Source organism: Biomphalaria glabrata, chromosome 2 (assembly GCF_947242115.1).
Source record: "Biomphalaria glabrata chromosome 2, xgBioGlab47.1, whole genome shotgun sequence".
NCBI lineage: Eukaryota > Metazoa > Mollusca > Gastropoda > Planorbidae > Biomphalaria > Biomphalaria glabrata.
Window position 1 is genome coordinate 63,737,551 of NC_074712.1, and position 20,113 is coordinate 63,757,663.

A 20,113-nucleotide genomic window follows, 5' to 3' on the forward strand; every position below is an offset into this window, starting at 1 on the left:
CCAGCATTTGTGTTCTTAAAAAAATCTCCCCAAGAATTTTCTTTTTATTTAGATCTTATTCCATAACAGTTTGAGCAAGTGTTGATTTGGTGGACAGTCTTAGGTCTACTGTTTTTTTTTTAAGTTCCTTTTTGTTAGACATGTTTCCGCATCCTAACAAGTGACTTGCATACAATGTCTGAATATTTGTTTCACCTCACCAGGGAACAAGTCCAGGAGAAATGTGCTGGCATCATTTCCAAATGAGGCTAAATAGAACTATTGAAGATGTGGTTTGTTTCGCCAAAAAGATTCCAGGTTTTGCTGATCTCGATCAGGACGACCAAATCAGTTTAATAAAAGGTGGATGCTTTGAGGTACACTATTATTAGTATTATGTCATGTTTAATTAAATATTTAAAACCCTGACCCTAAGTAAGAATGATTTTTAAAAAATTAATTTTTTACTTGTAAAAGTGAAAGTACCCCTTTTCAGTCCTTGCAATCTAAGGATGCAGATGATGTAAACTCATTGTAAAGCTCATCTTTTAAGTATGATGTTTCTATGGCTAACAGTTAAGTAGGGTGTCGTGTGGCCAGCACAATGACCGACTTTTCTTGGCCCAACATACGTCGGATACCAATTAGAGTTTGGCAAAACTGGAACCCCCCCCCCCCTCAGTGCTGTAGTCCTCCCATCACTCATATGTGCATGAATATGGACCTTATATTCACCCACATCAATAAGCTAAATTCCTTCCGCCTTCGCTGTCTAAGAAAAATTCATCAGGGGAATTGGTTTGAACATTGAAATGTTACCGTTGTCACAGATGAACAGAATCCACGTCACAGCAAAGGTTCTCAATTATGATGGATGGGACATGGTGTCCATATGCCTGAAAATCGTATTTTTTTATGGCACGGTTAGCCTGGTATAGAAAAGAAAAATGGCGTGGGTCTTAGTAGATGTATAAGCGGCCTGTTGCCGCGAGTCTGACCCACCCGCCAGACAGAACAGTGTACACTGTTCTCATTCAGGCCGGTGAGAGGGAGCTCTTGTTCACTTTTGCTGGCCTAGAGTTCCAAGAGACGAAGGCTCAACTCTACCTGACAGTTTTAGAAGAAGACGAAGATGGTAAGTGTATGCTGGAAAGCACTCTCGGGGTTGGGTCAACACAGGTGATTTAAAGACACCCTTACGAGCTCTTTTAAGGAGTGTGAGATTGACATCCACGGCCAGCTCTTGATCAATCCTCATGGCATCAAGCCGTGAGTTTAGGAGTTTCAAGATGTCAGGCAAGGAGATCATCATAGAACGTAGATCACAAGCTGAGAAAGGAAGCAGGCATCTCTGCAGCAAATAACAGAAAGGAAGCAGGCATCTCTGCAGCAAATAACAGAAAGGAAGCAGGCATCTCTGCAGCAAATAACTGAAAGGAAGCAGGCATCTCTGCAGCAAATAACAGAAAGGAAGCGGGCATCTCTGCAGCAAATAACTGAAAGGAAGCAGGCATCTCTGCAGCAAATAACTGAAAGGAAGCAGGCATCTCTGCAGCAAATAACAGAAAGGAAGCAGGCATCTCTGCAGCAGATAACAGAAAGGAAGCAGGCATCTCTGCAGCAAATAACAGAAAGGAAGCAGGCATCTCTGCAGCAGATAACAGAAAGGAAGCAGGCATCTCAGCAGCAAATAACAGAAAGGAAGCAGGCATCCCTCAGCAAATAACAGAAAGGAAGCAGGCATCTCTCAGCAAATAACAGAAAGGAAGCAGGCATCTCTGTAGCAAATAACAGAAAGGAAGCAGGCATCTCTGCAGCTGGCAACTTACCCATGCCCTGTTCATGGCTGGCTTTTCAAAGCGAGGATAGGTCTCCACAGCTATCTTCAAGCTCTTAGGAAATGAGATATGTGCTCATCTTTGACTACATAGAAGGAGCTATATTCTGAGAGTTGGGTGGACACTGGGATGTCCGAAAAATGTTGAAGTTCTTAATCCAGGTCTTTAATTTGAAATTCAAGCCTTTTACCATTCTGCCACCATACCGACGATTCTTATTCTATTAGCATCTGTGTGGGAGGACTTAGAATAGCTTTTCTAAATTTACATTTCTGTGATTCAAAGTGGGGAAAACCGACATTTAAATAATTTATATTTTTTTGTACATGTCTAAAGGTTAAAGGTCAGAATTTCATTCACTCCAAACTTCTCCCAACACAAGAGTAAAACTTTGTTCAAGATTGTCTGTGATAAAAAAAAAACAACTGTTGGCTAGAAATCATGCTATGAACAAGAACATTGATTTCTAGCTTGTACTGAGTTTCTAGCTTAGGTTATGGTGACCTGTCAATATATTGATTGAGTTGATAACATTTGTAGTTGCATGATTAGTGCTGAGAATATTTGCAGATTTTTTTTTTTTTTTTTTTGTGTTGGTCTTGTTATTGCTCTGTTTGATTGATTCTACACCCAAGTCACATTGACATTTGCAGGTAGCCTGTGTGGTGTGCGCCCCATTCATTGACGCTGAGACCAACTCCATCTTTCTGCTTGGGAACAGCTCGATAGCCATGAGGGAGGAAATGAAGCTCGGCTTTCCTCTGGGGGAACACTTTGTGGAACTTCTCTTCAACCTGTCCATTCGCCTGAATGCTTTCAGTCTCCAGGACACAGAGAAAGCGTTGTTCAGTGCCTTAGTACTCATATCTCCTGGTGAGGGGCTTCGAACTTGTGTCTGTTATCCAAAAGTAATTAGTGAATTTTAAATGTGACAATTATCAGACTGCACAATCTCACGATAAACATATTCACAGCAATGTTTCAATCTATACTATGTCTCACTACAAAGTTGCCCTCTATACCAGTGATTCCGAAAGTAGTCTGTATGGACCCCAACAGGTCTACGATGACTGCCAAGGTCTACAAAGCAAAGTTTTAGAACCACTGCTCTATACTATGTCTGACAGTGTCTCACTCTATGCTATGTCTCACAGCAATGTCTCACTCTATACTATGTCTGACAGTAATGTCTCACTCTATACTATGTCTCACAGCAAAGTCTCAATCAACACTGTCTCACAGCAAAGTCTTACTCTATACTATGTCTCACAGCAATGTCTCACTCTATACTATGTCTCACAGCAATGTCTCAATCTATACTGTCTCACAGTATACTATGTCTCACAGCAATGTCTCATCCATACTATATCTCAATGCACTTCACAATTTTGTACTTGTACAAAAAAGGCACAAGCTGAAGAGATCTGTGGTAGAAAATTTTTCTAATTCTGTTGATGTATTTCTTTTACAGATCGTCCAGGACTTAAAAACCGAGAGAAAGTCAGCAAACTTCAAGAACTTTTGATCCAAGCCCTGCAGTCAGAGATAAGTGTCTCTCATGAAGATGAAGGGGGCTTGTTTCCTCGTCTCCTGATGTCCATCTCCAGCCTACGGGAGCTTGGCGTTGAGCACCGGAGGATGCTGGAATCTCTGAAAGGCCAAATGAGCTTTCCTCATGATCTTTACGCAGAGACCTTTGACCTGTTGCCATAGCAACATTGTGTTGTGTGCACAAGTAATGTCTAAACCTCAAACACAAAATGTAAATGGATCTGCATCGATGTGCAATTGTTAATATTGAACCAAAGATAAAATGCAAATTGAATTTTAATTTTTTTTGAGGTCGAAGGTGACACTCGTTGAATGTATTTTGCCATTGAAGTTGATGTATGACCTCAGATGAGTTTATAAATAGAAAATATTTATGTACTTTAATATATCATTCCCTGTGATTGTTAGTACTGTGCAAAGGGAACTAACTATCTAATGAAGTAACATCCTGACGACACGCACACCTGGGAATCGTCCTTGAGATTTATGTGAATCAATAGTGCCATCATCAAAACTTGATCGTTGTTGATCAGAAGATTTTGTTTCTCTCAGACGCATGAATGATGACCCATGGGGTGGGTCTTGTTTATGTTTACCTTGCAAGTTATCTACACTTATCAAACGTACTGATATGTTGTTTTGTTTTATGAGTTCATTTTTTTTTTTTTTTCAAATCTTGTGAATATGTTACTTTCTCATACGGTGAAAACATCTGTGATATATACGTATAGAATTTCATATCTTTTTTTTTCTTTTTCTAAATGTGTCGAGTACGACATGTTGAATACTTGATGTTGAATACTTGATACCATGTACAAAAATGATGAAAACCTTCGAGTGAAACAAATATGAATGTGAATTAACACTTTTTGTGATTCTTATAGAATAACTCATTCAATACACTTTGCTGTTATAAAAATATCTGTTCATTTGTGTGTGGGTTTACATTAGCAAGAAGTTGCAAATAAAACAATTTAAATTTAATTTAAAAAAAATAGGTATTAGAAATTTAAATAATTCATGTTTACTTTCAATAATCAAAGGGAGAGCAATACACCACCATACATTGAAATAAAAAACATGAGACAAGGGGACATTACTCATCAGTCAGGCACTTATACTTTTGTCTAAATTATGACTCGCTTTGATTACTGTACCAATGTTTCAACATAGGATTCAAAACATTTGGACAAAAGATTAGATTTGTATGTCAAAGCACACACAAATGTCAGCAAAGTTGGAAAAAAAAAAGACTTGATGAAGTCACTGGTCAATTTATTTCAGTCGCCTGCAGCATTACTTGATAAAGTTCTCAAATAAATTCAGGATCCATTTTATTATTGTTGGAAGAGCATTTTTTCTCAATTTTTAATTAGAAGTCTCAAAAAGAGATCAGATTTGTTCACCCTCTTATTTTTATTTGAAGCATCAATCAATATTGTTTCTTTATCTTGCTAATACTAAATTAATAATGGCTTTTGTTCAAGTGAATTAACATTTTCAATAATTGTATGTGTCTTTAAAATTTTCTTCTTAAATCTATATAGTCTATATATAGAATTTCTCCTATATTTTTGGAAGTAAAATGTGTTGGTTTGCCAGACTTTTTCACATTTTCCTCACCATCTTGTATTTTTGAAGCTCATCCAAACATCTATTTATTTGTTGGCTCGTACAGTACCGGTGTACATTGAATCATTTCCTGCTCATGTACTAAAACAAAGCCCAGTGACCCGAAGATGATTTTGTGTTGACGTGTTCTATATTTCAACTCAAACTCTTGTTTGTTTTGTTGTTTTTTATATACAACTAAGGTCAATTACATCTTTTTACATAACCTATATAAATTTTTTGTAAACAAATTGATTTTTGCTTACACTCACCTATGAAAAAAAAAAAAATTTGAAATGTATTATCCCAGTGTTCGTGTCAGATTTTCTTGTGACGTGTTTGAGAACAACCTTGCGCAGTCGAGGCTCAGTATGAATAGAATATTTTTTGTGTCATTTCATGCCAGTTTTTATCAGTATTTACCGGTGATCTGTCAAATTGTTAATTGTAATTTTTTTTCAAGAAATTAATTGAGCATTTTGGATTTTATGGACCTATTTCTGTTCAATGCTGTCATCCGCTTCATCCTGCTAGCTGTTAGTTGTCATAGTTTGTTTTTTTTTTTTTTTTTTTCCTCACAAGTTATCTGTTTTTATTCAGATCATGATAGTAACAATTTAATTGTTTAACTGTAAAAAGTTGAATGTATATTTTGCTGTTTTCTGACTGGAACTCTTCTCTGTTTTACAAGCAAATAATTTTGTTGAGAGAACAAAGAGAGACAACCCTACTGGCAAACACCTGAGAAAAAATGGCATTGTTCAAAATGGCATTGGTCCTACAACTTTGTTTCTATAATGTACATAGCTTTAACTGTTTGAAGAATTATGTAATTATTATTTTATTATTATGAGACTGTCTTATTTGTTCCCTTAAAAGCCCGGTGGAATATTTTAAATGTCTTTTTATTTTACTCTTTGTAGAGAGGAGTGTTTTATCTCTCTTTTGCCGGTGTCACATTGTCAGCGTCGCATGTGAATGGAAATTCCCCTGACAGGAAGCAAATGTTTGATGAAATGAAACATTCACCCCTGCCACTGGCTGAACATTAAGAATCGACAAAAATTGTGAAATATTTGATGTTGTATTTAACAAATACCAGCGGAGACATAAAAAAGTTTTCAGTTCCGAAGCAAAACAAAAACAAAAAAAATATATGATGATGCTGTTTTTTTTTTCTTCTAACATTTAGTTTCAGTTTATGACTAGATTTAGTTCAATGTAACAATAATTATATATGTTTCTCTCTATTCACTCAGTGTAAATCTAAAACATATTTTAATTGTATAACTCAATGCAGACTAGCAAAGTGGTTTTACTGAACAAAAGATTGGAATGTTTATTGTTCAACTTGTTGTTGACGTCTATCACTCTGAAGAAGTTTAATTGATTTTCTAGGTAAAGAAGACTCAGCGGTATAAATAAAAAAGTTTTGAAAGCCTTTTTGCTTCTCAAAATCAATTAAGTAACACAGGAAAGTTGAGTGTTAGATAAATCAACATACATAGTACTTTACACCAGGACAAGACAACTCTGAGAAATTTAATCAAACACTTTGATTAGGTAAATTTGAAAGCTTTGAATTCATGATTAATTTTCCTGAACAAATGTTCTGATTTTTTTTTTCTTTTTCTCTATGGGCTATTTATTCCCATGAATGAAATATTTCTGAGATGAATGGGAAGAGATTTAATGGCTGCCACAATGTAAAATGTAATGACGTATAATGTTCTCGCAATAATTTAGACATTAATGTAAATGTTTTCACGGCTGCTTATCAGGAAGTGGACAAAAAAGTTGATATTTTGTATTTGCTTTGCTAACAATGTTTTACTTTTGATCTAAGCAAAACATAAATCTTGATTAAAACCCATAGTGCTCTGGCATCAAAATGTGTTCTTTGTGATGTCAAAAAATAAATCACATTTGCCTAAAACATTTAAATTATAAGAAAAAAAACTTTAAGAAAATGAACACACTGAAGAATGGGGTCAAATAATTTCTGATCTCAATGATTCATTCTAAGTTTTAAAGGGGGATTAAATAATTATATTACCTGATGGGAAAAATTATTTGAATAAAAGCAAGTTCTCATGGAAATTGTTTCAGTTAGCAGACTACCAGAATTATTTTCGAGCACGACATGGCCTAAAGTGTGCCAATAAACTCAAACGTCAAACTCAGAATTTTTAAGAAGCACATAGTGTATAGACTTTTAGTAACATTAGTTGGTAGATTTTGGTTGTCATTTACTAGATATAGCTGTACTTGTAATTAAGGTTTGTCAACTAGTATACACTCTGGACTGTTGTTTGGCCTGGACTGTTGTTTGGCCATCTTGATGATCATCCCATGCCCACTGCCATCCCCTGTTGTCCTGCTAAGGTTTGGGTTAGAATGTAAATTTTCTTCTACTCTGAAGGAGCATCCAACATGTAAAACATTTTGTACAAGGTTAGGCCTTTACTACCAACGATACAGAAATTAAGCAAAAAAAAAAAAAACAACCAAACTTGTTCATGTTGTTAGCTTTTTTCTTCAAGCTAGATAGATATATGTAGTATCTATTAAAAAGCTAAAATAAAATCTTGTTTTCTATAAGGATACTTCTTTTGATGATGCAATTTTTTTAAAAAATTTGAATGTAACTTAAGGTAAGCAAACATCAAGTCATCATTCTTTTATTTTTACTGTTAAGAAAAATGTATAGTTTCTAGCAGTTATTTCAATCAATGATAAAACTAGAATTCAGTTTCTACTGTACATACAAATCTAAATGCATAATTATATTGAATGTTGTTTTTGTGTCTTCAGTTTGTGTTCAGTTCTGAGATAACACTATTGAATGTGAATGCTACTTGTCTACATTTTTTGTTTTGTTTCATTGTATAAAACAAGAGACAGTTTTTACTTTTCCCAAGTTTATTTATGCAAGTTGCAAAGTTTTTTTTTTCTTCCTATTGTTTTATTAAACCAGTGCAATGGAACTCTCTTGTTTGATTTGGTGATTTTTGAAATGTTGGACATAACAACCATCCCATAGGTGTCATTGACTTGACATACTTTCCACCCATGCCTCTGATGAATCATTGATTGACATACTTTCCACCACCTCTTCACATGAATAGAATCATTAACAAACATCTATTTTATTAAATCTTTGACTAGACACTTCCTTATAGCTCCTTGCTTTGAAACATCGAAGTCTCCTTCAAGTGAGCCATAAAGTTAGCACTTTGCAAGTCTCCTTCAAGTGAGCCATAAACTTAGCACTTTGCAAGTCTCCTTCAAGTGAGCCATAAACTTAGCACTTTGCATGTCTCCTTCAAGTGAGCCATAAACTTAGCACTTTGCATGTCTCCTTCAAGTGAGCCATAAACTTAGCACTTTGCAAGTCTCCTTCAAGTGAGCCATAAACTTAGCACTTTGTAAGTCTCCTTCAAGTGAGCCATAAACTTAGCACTTTGCATGTCTCCTTCAAGTGAGCCATAAACTTAGCACTTTGCAAGTCTCCTTCAAGTGAGCCATAAACTTAGCACTTTGCAAGTCTCCTTCAAGTGAGCCATAAACTTAGCACTTTGCATGTCTCCTTCAAGTGAGCCATAAACTTAGCACTTTGCAAGTCTCCTCAAGTGAGCCATAAACTTAGCACTTTGCATGTCTCCTTCAAGAGAGCCATAAACTTAGCACCTTGCAAGTCTCCTTCAAGTGAGCCATAAACTTAGCACTTTGTAAGTCTCCTTCAAGTGAGCCATAAACTTAGCACTTTGCATGTCTCCTTCAAGTGAGCCATAAACTTAGCACTTTGCAAGTCTCCTTCAAGTGAGCCATAAAGTTAGCACTTTGCAAGTCTCCTTCAAGTGAGCCATAAACTTAGCACTTTGCAAGTCTCCTTCAAGTGAGCCATAAAGTTAGCACTTTGCAAGTCTCCTTCAAGTGAGCCATAAACTTAGCACTTTGCAAGTCTCCTTCAAGTGAGCCATAAACTTAGCACTTTGCAAGTCTCCTTCAAGTGAGCCATAAACTTAGCACTTAACAATTCTTTTTCAAGTGATTCATAAACTTAGCACTTTACAATTCTCATTAATTTAGCCCTAACTTTTGTCTTCACTGATTAATTAATTTCTTTGTAGTCCTGAAACATTCAAGAGGAACCACTGATTGATTCGACACTATCCCATCACCTGTTTTACTTGTAGCAAGTGTGTAAGCATACACTTTCGTTGCTGTCACATCCTTCCAGGGGCGGACTGGCTATTTGGGCAAATGCCCGGTGGGCCGGTACCCAAATGGGCGGTAGGGCCACCGAAATGGCCTGATCGAAGTCACTATGGCACATATCAAGTTGTTAAAAGTTTTATAATATCCTTATTATGTTATTATTATTATTTTTATAAAAGGCCCTTTGAGCGTCGTGTTTAAAAAAAAAATCTTTCACAGACATTGCAGGGTAATACTCTTTTAATCAAACACATTTTCCGAAAATAAAATGTAGAATGTAGTCAGTGCTACTAGTAGGCTTCATCTTTTTTAGGGCCTACATAATTGCTGATTTAAAAAGATGCTATATTGCTTATTAAGATATAGAGTTCACTGTAGGCATGCATATCGATATATTATCAAACTAAACAATGATTTTTAAGGACCGATACACCTAGAAATGGATGCCCATCACATGATAGACAATTTGTGGGCCGAATTGTATTGAAATGCCCGGGCCGATTTTGACACCCAGTCCACTCCTGCATCCTTTCAATGCGAGTCTATGGTCTTGAATTAATATTTTAAACTGAATAGCAGGAATGCAACAAATGAGAACCAAACAAGAAAGTATAGGCTACAAAACTGTTTCCATTATGTCTTAACTTCATTGCTCTAGTGATAAAAAAAAATATTTGCAAATTCTTAAGCATTAAATGGTGACAAGCTTAACATTCCAAGGAACCTGAACACTGCAAAATGGGATGGTGCGTAGGAAATGATTAGGTCTACAGCAGAGACCAGAGCAAGCTTTCAAATTCTGAATGGGACTATTTTTTGATGCGGTTTCATCAGATGAAAGATTTGAGTACTGTAGCTGAGTTAGTAGATTTTTTACCATGGATTTTCTTTCTCAAAGAGTTTTGTCATTTTTATAGGATTTTTGTGCTAGAGTGATAGTCCAGTTCAATTAGGGGTACTACATTGATTCAGCAGTTCCAGGAAAAGAGCATCTACACAACTGTGCTTTGTACTGTTTACCGGTACTAGTTTTGCAATACACTTCGGTATTTAGACCTTTATAAAAAGCAACAGGCATTGGGGAACAAAACATTTTCGTATATTTACCGTACTGATGTAGAAAGTTCATATTTAAAAGCATTTTTTTTAAATTTTAAACACAAATTTTTGTTCAAGTATACATTTCGTTAACATAATTCTTTTTTTTTTTTTTTCAACTATCTTGAGGTTCAACGTAAACTCACGTACTACTCGGCTATTTTTTTTTCTACTACAGACCATTAGTCTATTATCAAGCACATACCTAATTGTAAATAAAATAAATGAGAAATGGACGAGCTCTCATCCAAATCACAAGAAAGATGATGCTTACTATAAGCTATCCCGACAAGACCAACGTCTAATCTTTCGACTCAGGACCGGACACAACAGAATGCGACAACACATGCACCGGAAGCTCAAAATTGGAACCAGTGAAATCTGCCCATGTGGAGTATCACCAGAGAATGCCGACCACGTCCTCCAAAACTGCTCTCTATACCAAGAGGCCCGTATAAGACACTGGCCCAAAAACACCCCAATAGAAAGAAAACTATATGGAGAGCTCCCTGATTTGGAAACCACTGCGCAGTTCATCTCATGTATTGGTCTAGTCATCTGAATGCTCCAACATAACAATGAGAACGAAGAAGAAGACGCATATACCTTTAGTTCACTACCTCTGTATACAAATATGACGGAAGATGAATAGGGAATGCAGTCTGCCATTGGTCTCATATATTTATTTTTGCTGCCTGTCTTCAGTAGATTTCCTTTGGTCTCATATGTTGTGTCCCGTAGCCTTTTTTAAAAAGACCTCTAGCTGTCTAATAAAGAAGCCACCTGTTAAGTGAAATGCCCATGTAATAGACATTAAAAAACAAACACTTGATAACCATGTCTGTGCAGTGTGCTTACTACACATCTCTACCTTCTAGGTTTTAAAAGGGGGATAAAATAATTAAAATAATTACACTACTTGATGGGAACATTAACACAAGTTATAAGCACATGTAAACATAAGAACAATAACTCCACACAATCAAAACAGCAAGGACAACAAACCAGTGTAGCTTAGAATAATTTATATTTAATTGTTTAGACTTAGTCACTAACAGTCAATCACAACACTTTCAATACTTCCCAGAGAAAATAAACATTCCTAGTGCACAAACTATTTCTTGACAGCCTTGCTTTATTAAGAAAACCCAAAACCCATTAAAAAAAAAATATATAGATGTAAAATATCAAAAGGAAATAAAATCACAGAAAAACATTCGCTCAACATTTGATTAAAAAAAAAAAAATGTCTGTAACAACTTATCTTCACCTAATTCTATTGCGACTAGACATTTGGCAAGCACCAGAATAGTGGTGACAAGAAACTAACATCAACCATTGGCCCACAGGGCGGAATGCTACATTAGAAAATACAGCCAAATTCTAAGATAAAAATTAAGTTATTGGGACTTGGATGACAGGAAGACAGTCATTTGATTTTAAAGTCTTTAAAAAAAAAAAAATACTTCAAAAAGTCTCATCTGGTCAAGAGTTCATTCGTGAATCTAGCAAGCACACACAGGCAGTCACCATGGGAACTAGGTAATGGGGGAGGGGTGGGGGCGGGGGTGATCCCTGGATCAATCAATTATACACATATATCCTATAGTGTCTCAAACAAGTGACTGGTTTACAACAGCATAGTATAGTCATTGTGAAAAGTAACTCACTCACTCACAATCAAGAGCTGACAACTCTTCTTGCACGCACAACATATTGAATGAGAGTTATGGACACCTCTCTTCAAATTTTTACATATAATTTTTTTTTCTTATTTTGCTTTGTTTCATTTTTTGCTCAATGTAAATTTCAATGAAACTCCTAGAAATATTTTAAAAACTTTGAATTCAAATGATCTTGCTGGTCTTGCCTCTATGATTGTACTTCTAGCAAGGTGGGTTATGAAAATGTTAGGCGGTAAAGTTTATGTTTACAACTCATCTCTGGCCTGGTCACCATCTTCAGCATCCTCCTCTTCCTCCTCATCTTCCTCTTCCTGTGGACACAACAAAGTCAGCATTAAATAAACCACAAGAAAACTGTTTCAAATCTTTTGTACTATGTACAAAGCGTGCTTGAGAGGCCAAGTACGCTAGAACATGGCTTGGCTGCCTATGAAGGTTCGACACCCGACTCGAGCTGAGTTGTGTTAACTGAGCACAGAAAACCTTCTCCCAAATACCCCCGCCACCCACTGGTCCACAAATGAGATTGAACCATAGCGCTCTGAGCAAGCTATAAGTATGTAAGTAGCGCAATATAAAAGCTACAATTTATTTTTATTTATTTTAAATGTTTAACAACTAAGAAAATGTTGGTATACAATAAACTTAAATGTAAAAAATGTGAAAAATAGTTTATATTTGCAGTCAACAATTTGGCTTGCAACAACACAATTTATATTTAAAGGGTTCTCACAATCAGTTTATGCATACATTCAAATGGAAACATTGTTAGCAAACCCAAAAATACTAAAATAAAACTAGCTATAGCAAGCCTGATTTAAAAGTTCAGTATACATTTCCTCTTTTAATAAGGATTTGATCAATGCTCAGACACACTTAACATTACAAAATAAAGGCACATTCCTCGTCCCTCACAAAAAGGGTATTTTTATTTAATAAAAGCATTGAGCATTCAGACATTACTTTATTCATTACATATCAGCATTATTTGAGCATTGATCAAATCCTTATTAAAAGAGGAAATGTATACTGAACTTTTAAATCAGGCTTGCTATAGCTAGTTTTATTTTAGTATTTTTGGGTTTGCTAACAATGTTTCCATTTGAATGTATGCATAAACTGATTGTGAGAACCCTTTAAATATAAATTGTGTTGTTGCAAGCCAAATTGTTGACTGCAAATATAAACTATTTTTCACATTTTTTACATTTAAGTTTATTGTATACCAACATTTCTGATCCTCTATCAGATCATGTCCTCAGTAATGACTTAACATCTGTGTAGATACTGACATCTTCAACATCTTGTGTAGATACTGACATCTTCAAGACATTGAGATTTAATATGTGAACCAGGAGGGTAAGGACCAGAGCATATAACATGCTGCTTTCTTCTTCTAGCCAGCTTTATTGCTGCTGAGCTGTGAGCTCTTTTGCAGACTGTGCCAAGGAAAAAAAGTGTGCTGTTTTCTTCAGTTGTTCAGCACTGCCGTAAAGGGTGTTGGTTATGTTGGGCTGTAGTGGAAGTAGGGTCTGCCTAAGGTGGATTAGGGAGGGGCTTTCAAAGAGGATATGGTTACACTACACTACACCAAAAACATGCTGCTTTAAGGTTCTAATTTTGGTATGAGGTTTAGGTCAGTCTCTTAAAGCTTCAATGGCTAATTGAAGAACCCACACACACTAACATTCAGACATTACTTTATTCATTACATATCAGCAGCTGAAATCCTACAAGTATTTGTACACTAATGACCAGTCAGTGTGTAAATGTAACATCATGGAATCAAAGCCACACACAAATTCAAAATGTATTTCTCAGGTTTGTGTCAACAAAATTTATTTTTTTTTTAAATGCAATAAACCAAGCAGCTACCCAGTAAAAAACCTAGCTAGTGTCAAGTGTAACACTATATCTAGAAAAGACCTATCAAATGTGTGTATTGGCTTTAGTGGTGAGCTGATAGTAACTGACCTACATAGGACAAAACATTTTTTAAGTTTCCAACTATGAAATGCCACATTGAAAATGGTGACAACAACAAAAAAAAATGTAATGTAATACTAAATGCATGTGCTGCTTTCTTTGAATGTAATAAAACCATTTAGTACAGAAACAGTCAATACTCACTGCTGCTCCAGCTGAAGCTCCGTCTTGTCCATCACTGTCCAAGAACTTTTTAAATCCTGCTAGAGTTCTTTCCCCATTGTATTCAACAATCTGAAACAAGAGTGATATCATCATTAACACATACCAGTGAGTTAGCCAGCATACAGGGTTTAAAAACAGGAGACTCAAGAAATTCAAAGTCATCAAAAGATTATAAAATAAATAGATAATCTATTAGAATATAAAAAAATTATAATGCAAAAAAATGTTCTCTAAAAAAAAAAAATATCTAAAAAATTTTAATCAAAAGAGCATTATTTAAAAAAAAAAAGACTGATTTTACATGCAAGCAACAAGTTACTGCAAGGCATTAACTTAAAATAATAATAACCATTAGACCTCTGTAAAGGAGAGCTTACCTTATCACTGCCAGCAGGGAAATATTTCAAGGTGGGGAAACTCTGAATCTTGACGTCTTCTACTTCATTAGCTGTGGCATCCATCTTAGCGATGACAATTTTATCATTATCTTTGTAAGCTTCACCAAGCTCATCCCAGATGGGTGCCAACTGTTTGCAGTGACCACACCATGGTGCATCTAGGAATCAAATGAGAAAGGACATAAAGACTAAAGTGGACACATGGGTTCAAGCAATGCAGTGAAATAATATAGTCAACTTATTGGTACAATGGATGGCTGCCTGGTCCTGCGGTTTGTGTGCTGGACTGTCGTTCAGATTTATTGATGGTCGAGGGTTCAAATCCTGCCCGCTCCCATCCCCCGTCGTCCTGCGGGAGGTTTGGACTAGGAAGTAAACTATCTTCAACTCTGAAGGAACATCCCAAACATGTAAAACATTTTACAAACAATGGTGTTGCTCATCATAGGACAAATCTCATAAGAATACTTCTGAATATATATATATATTTTTTTTTAAATGTACATAAGCCAGAAGAACTTACAAAATTCGACAAAAACGGCTTTATCTTTGTTGAAGGCAACTTCCTTGAAGTTTTTACCAACCAAAACTTTGACAGGCTTTTTGTCCCAATCATCGGCAATCTCCTCTGACATCAAATGTGGCTGAAAGAGTAACAATTCTTAAATTTGTATTCTACCAAGTAAAGTTTTAATCTCATCAACCATATATCCTTTAAAAAAATATTCTATTTCTTTGTGACGATTAGAGCTCATTGTACCTTCAACTTGCCATCAAGGAAGTCCTGGGCAAACTTCCTAACGGTGTTCTCATCCACTCCAGCTTCGGTTGGCCTAAATTTGGTCATGTCCTCGGCCAATGTAATCAAACGCAAAGCTGGTACTTCAGATTCTTTCAAGCCAAAGAATTCCATGATACGACCGTTGTCCTCATTGGCGGTGTCCAAATAGATGAAAAGAATCTAAGACAAGAAAAAAAAAAATAAATAAAAAATTTAAGAGCAAATTTATTTTTGATTTATCCCCTGCTACCAACAAAAGAAAAATGTAAAAGTGACTTACCTTTCCCTTGAAATCTTTAGCGGCCTGACCGAATCCATTAATAACATCTTCACTTCCTTCTTTTTTCAAAAACAAAAGGATATGATTCTTGATCTCACCTCCAAAGATTTTCTGAGCAGACTGTAGGACACAAAATAGTCATGGATTTATATAGGAATATTCACTAGACCGTCTCATTCTGACAAAGCCAATTAACTCTTATGGCATACCTCCTGTGTGAACTCAATGACTAATGGCAGTCTGTTTCCAGCAATGAAGGAGCGGATGGCATCATCTTTCAATTCACCTTCGAAATCATTTCTGCCTTCATCAAACTGAAATACAAGTTCACATATTTAACGGCTGCAAACCATATTTCAAACTAAATTATAGAACCAGCTTAACCGCTAGAGCGAAACGCTTCTATAGAGCAGGGTTTTAAAGGACTGACCTTCTTGAAGAGAACAACGCCATCACTGTCTACTTTGTTATCAGCAAACACTTCACTGTCAGACGTGATACCAAAGGGAATATCATCCAAAGCACTGGCCACTTTCAGGAATTCTTTGGCACCATCAGACTCTTGATCCTTTAAGAAAAGTTTTAGGTACATGACGGGTGAGAATACTGCACAAACATTGAAACAAACAGCTGGAGATCAATGGAATCAGTTTAAAATTGGTTTTAGCAGAGTACCTGAAGACATACGGTACATTGGAAGAGTTATGAAAGAAACTTTTTTAGTATTGAGACACGTCAGTGTGACACACATAATGACCAAATATTATGACCCAAGCTATAATCACGACATAATGACCAACTTTCCTTTTAACACATTATGACGTACCATCTTATTTCTTCTTCTTATAGCAAGCTATTTACTGTTGAGCTGCGAGCTCTTATACAGCCTGTGCTTGTTCTACTCAACCCAACACCTTCAAACACACAATGAATAGCTATATCCTTAAGACACATGATTATCTACAATCCTTAAGACACATGATTATCTACAATCCTTAAGACACATGATTATCTACAATCCTTAAGACACATGATTATCTACAATCCTTATGGCACATGATTATCTACAATCCTTATGACACATGATTATCTACAATCCTTAAGACACATGGTTATCTACAATCCTTAAGACACATGATTATCTACAATCCTTAAGACACATGATTATCTACAATCCTTAAGACACATGATTATCTACAATCCTTAAGGCACATGATTATCTACAATCCTTAAGACACATGATTATCTACAATCCTTAAGACACATGATTATCTACAATCCTTAAGACACATGATTATCTACAATCCTTAAGGCACATGATTATCTACAGTCCTTAAGACACATGATTATCTACAATCCTTAAGGCACATGATTATCTACAGTCCTTAAGACACATGATTATCTACAATCCTTATGACACATGATGCTTCACTATACTGGTGACACATGATGACCAACACTCTTTATGAAACATATGTTGATATTAACTATGAAACAAAACAGTTTGACTATTAATGAAGACATAGTTCAATTTACCTTGAAGAATCCAATAACAACAACATCTTGTTTCTCTTTGAAAGCACTAGCAGCGTCAGTACCTTTAAGTTCAGTGGCAGGGGGACCAGTCTTTTTCTTCAGCCAGTTGATGATATCAGCAGACTGACGCCCACCTGGACATACAGACATATATGACATGAAATATATAGCATGGCACTGGTAGCCTAGATTAAATGCTATCTAAAACGTTGGCACTGCGCAACTAAGAAACTCAAACAAGTTGATTTAGTAGCAGAGGCAAAAGAACAGAATATGATTGATCTCAACACAAGCAAATTTAGTTAATCAGAATGTCCTCAGACACTGTTAAGTTAGCAGCTTCTAAAACAAAATAGTCATGACAGAACTGTTTTTAAGCTATCACAAAAGATCTCTTAACAAAATTATTTGCTGTAACTGCTTCTATCGCTGGGTGAAGTAGTGACCAATTGGGTTTGAGGACTTGTTCTCCACATGAATAAATCACACACCCCAAGACGAGCAGAACCCAGACAAGGGCCACATCGTATAACACGGCCCATCGACAACATGGAGGATCTCTGGGGCAGTAGTCACCAGTTGGAGGAGGCAACAAACATTGCTAGAGACCGAGTTCTGGGACAGCTTGCTGCCCAATGCATCAAACGGTGCAGGAGGATGTAAATCTAAAAAAGTTAGCTTCTATAACCTTACCTGCATACTCAGATGGGTTTCCATTTCTAAAAAACTTGAGTGTTGGATATCCTCGGACTTGGAATTTTTCTGCCAGGTCAGACTCTACTGTGGCATCGACTTTGCCGAGTTTAATGTTGGAACCCTCTTCTTTAAGTTTCAATGCTGCTTTAGAGTACTCTGGAGCTAGAGCTTTGCAGTGTCCGCACCATGGTGCATCTAGTACACAAAAGAAACTAATATTATGCATATTATCTTAAATCCAAATGTTAGTAATTATAAATATCTAAACTCTAAATCTAACTTAAATGAGGGCTAATCAATTACAATTTCTAAATAAGTAAGAGAAATATATCTAGATCTAGTAATGTATTCTGATAAACAAATACTGATCATAATAAGGCAGATAAGTCTTAAGTATTAAAACTGGTAACTAAACACTTCAGCAGTATGAGATCAACTGGTATCCTAAAATAATAATACTAATGAATATGAAATGAATCTAAGCCACAATAAGATCTATCATAAAGTCTGAGCAGAATCAAAAGTCCTATGCTGCAAAGCAATTAGAATAGATCTAACTACTATGTTGTTTCAGCAGTCATTACAGAACTAACAAAATAAATGTGTGCAGTCCATGTGTCAAGATTGACTGCTGATGAACAGGGAGTTATCTCAAGACAAGTGCAGGTTATTGGTCATGTCTTAAGTATTAGGAATATTAAATCACTTATAAGACGTATATAAATACATACACAAGCTTTTCAGGATCAATGTATAAGAACCATCAGTAAAATAATTATAAATATTTTATAAATATAATGCAAAATAACCTAAAATGGCCCAGCCCTGCCTAAATCTATCATTATAATTACTCATTTACTATAATATATATTACACTACTGTTATTAGTAAACATACATATCTATTATATATATATTAATATAAATAAATATACTAAAATTTTTAGAATAATGAGTTTTAATTCTATAACTAGATCTAGATTTAAGTCTTTGTCTCACTGAAATGCTGCAAAAACACATAGATCTATAAATTATAGATAGTAGTTATTAGTATAATAGACTTTGTGTAACAATAAACAAGACTTGTATTTTATTATGTATAGTCATAGTTCATAAGTGTAGTCTAGTAGTAGACTATTTAAAACTATTTTACTTTTACAATAGAATTTATAGATCTATAACAGTAACAGGTCTAATGAGATCTTGATCTAGAAAAAATCTAGATCTAGTTTGTACAATAATAAACTTTAATTAAGACATAGTCACATAGATTATGATAGATCTAGAATCTATAGATTATACTAATTATAGATCTATATCAGTATATCTAGCCTATTCTAGCCCTAGATGATTAGAATTAGATCTAGATTAATTAGAATTACTAGAGCTAGAGCTAGTATTTAGAGTAGTTAGACGCAGGTCTCAGTGTCACTCAGTAGAGAGATCAGATCAGTAAAAAAAAAAAATTGTAATGATAAATTACTTGAAATCTTTTAACATAAATTAGTAATTTAGTTCTAGATCTACAGATTTAAAAAAAAAAGGTCTAATAACTCCAATTAGAATCTATATAATATAGATTCTAGATTTAAAATAACCTTCCAAAATTAAAACAACACATCACAAGAATATGACAAACAAATGACAAGTTTATTTTAGGCTTAATTAGCCTACTTACAAAATTCTACCAAAACAAAGTCATTGTCGGCAATAACACTTTCAAAATTAGATTTTGTTAGAACTAATACTCCATCTTCTTCATCTACATCAGCTGCAGATATTCTAGCTATAACAGCTAATGCAAAGAAAGCGAAGTAAATCATGACTATACACTAAATCTATAGGTGCTTAACACACTGCTTGCTCTCGCTACCGTATCCTGATATCAAAGAAAGAGTCTACTGTAGTATAGTCTCAACGTGGCACCGGTACAGGTTCCGGTTTAATATTTACGGACTAACTGGCGTGTTGCTTTCGTATTGGATGAAAACCGTGTGTAGCATCATTTCCTGTAGGGTTAAACTAGGACAAATCAGATGCATACGTGTTAGACCCGAAAATAAGAACAACTATAAATAGGCAATTAAGTTAATGTAGGTCTTAATAATTTTGTAAAAACAAGTTTATCTTGATTTTTCCTTTATGGAAAAGTGGGAATTAGCTCCAGACCACAAAGCGTGTCTTTTAATAACACCCATATCATAATAATACTAATAATAGATCTAATGTTTTCGTCTGTCCTCAAAGCCGTGTTGACCTAAATAGTGTGCTGTGTAGATGCACATTAGA

General features: G+C 35.3%; 2 protein-coding genes across 3 annotated transcripts in view; one reads left to right on the top strand and one right to left on the bottom strand.

Moving 5' to 3' along the window:
• Positions 1 to 7,966, top strand: part of LOC106063832 (uncharacterized) — an 84,307-nt gene extending 76,341 nt beyond the window's left edge. For both annotated transcript variants that reach the window (XM_056021912.1, XM_056021913.1), the window contains exons 10-12: positions 204 to 356; positions 2,471 to 2,690; positions 3,289 to 7,966. In XM_056021912.1, coding sequence (XP_055877887.1) covers positions 204 to 356; positions 2,471 to 2,690; positions 3,289 to 3,530 — 615 coding nt within the window. In that variant the 3' untranslated portion in view covers positions 3,531 to 7,966. The remainder of the gene's footprint in view (positions 1 to 203; positions 357 to 2,470; positions 2,691 to 3,288) is intronic.
• A 3,346-nt stretch (positions 7,967 to 11,312) lies between these two features.
• Positions 11,313 to 19,761, bottom strand: LOC106063818 (protein disulfide-isomerase). Its single transcript, XM_013222282.2, has 11 exons — positions 19,503 to 19,761; positions 17,823 to 18,020; positions 17,130 to 17,263; positions 16,024 to 16,161; positions 15,803 to 15,907; positions 15,594 to 15,713; positions 15,293 to 15,493; positions 15,056 to 15,176; positions 14,512 to 14,690; positions 14,114 to 14,203; positions 11,313 to 12,294 (listed from the first exon to the last, which is right to left on the bottom strand). Exons 1-11 carry the CDS (start codon positions 19,645 to 19,647, stop codon positions 12,229 to 12,231), a joined length of 1,497 nt encoding a protein of 498 aa, XP_013077736.1. The 5' UTR covers positions 19,648 to 19,761; the 3' UTR covers positions 11,313 to 12,228.
• Positions 19,762 to 20,113: the final 352 nt, after the last annotated feature.

Excerpts from the sequence above, each read along its gene's own strand:
- LOC106063818 (XM_013222282.2), bottom strand. The coding sequence starts at position 19,647 with ATGATTTACTTCGCTTTCTTTGCATTAGCTGTTATAGCTAGAATATCT. Across the intron at positions 17,264-17,822 it reads AAACCCATCTGAGTATGCAG|GTGGGCGTCAGTCTGCTGAT; the intron begins GTAAGGTTATAG and ends CTGTATGTCCAG. Across the intron at positions 14,204-14,511 it reads TCCCTGCTGGCAGTGATAAG|ATTGTTGAATACAATGGGGA; the intron begins GTAAGCTCTCCT and ends CTCTTGTTTCAG.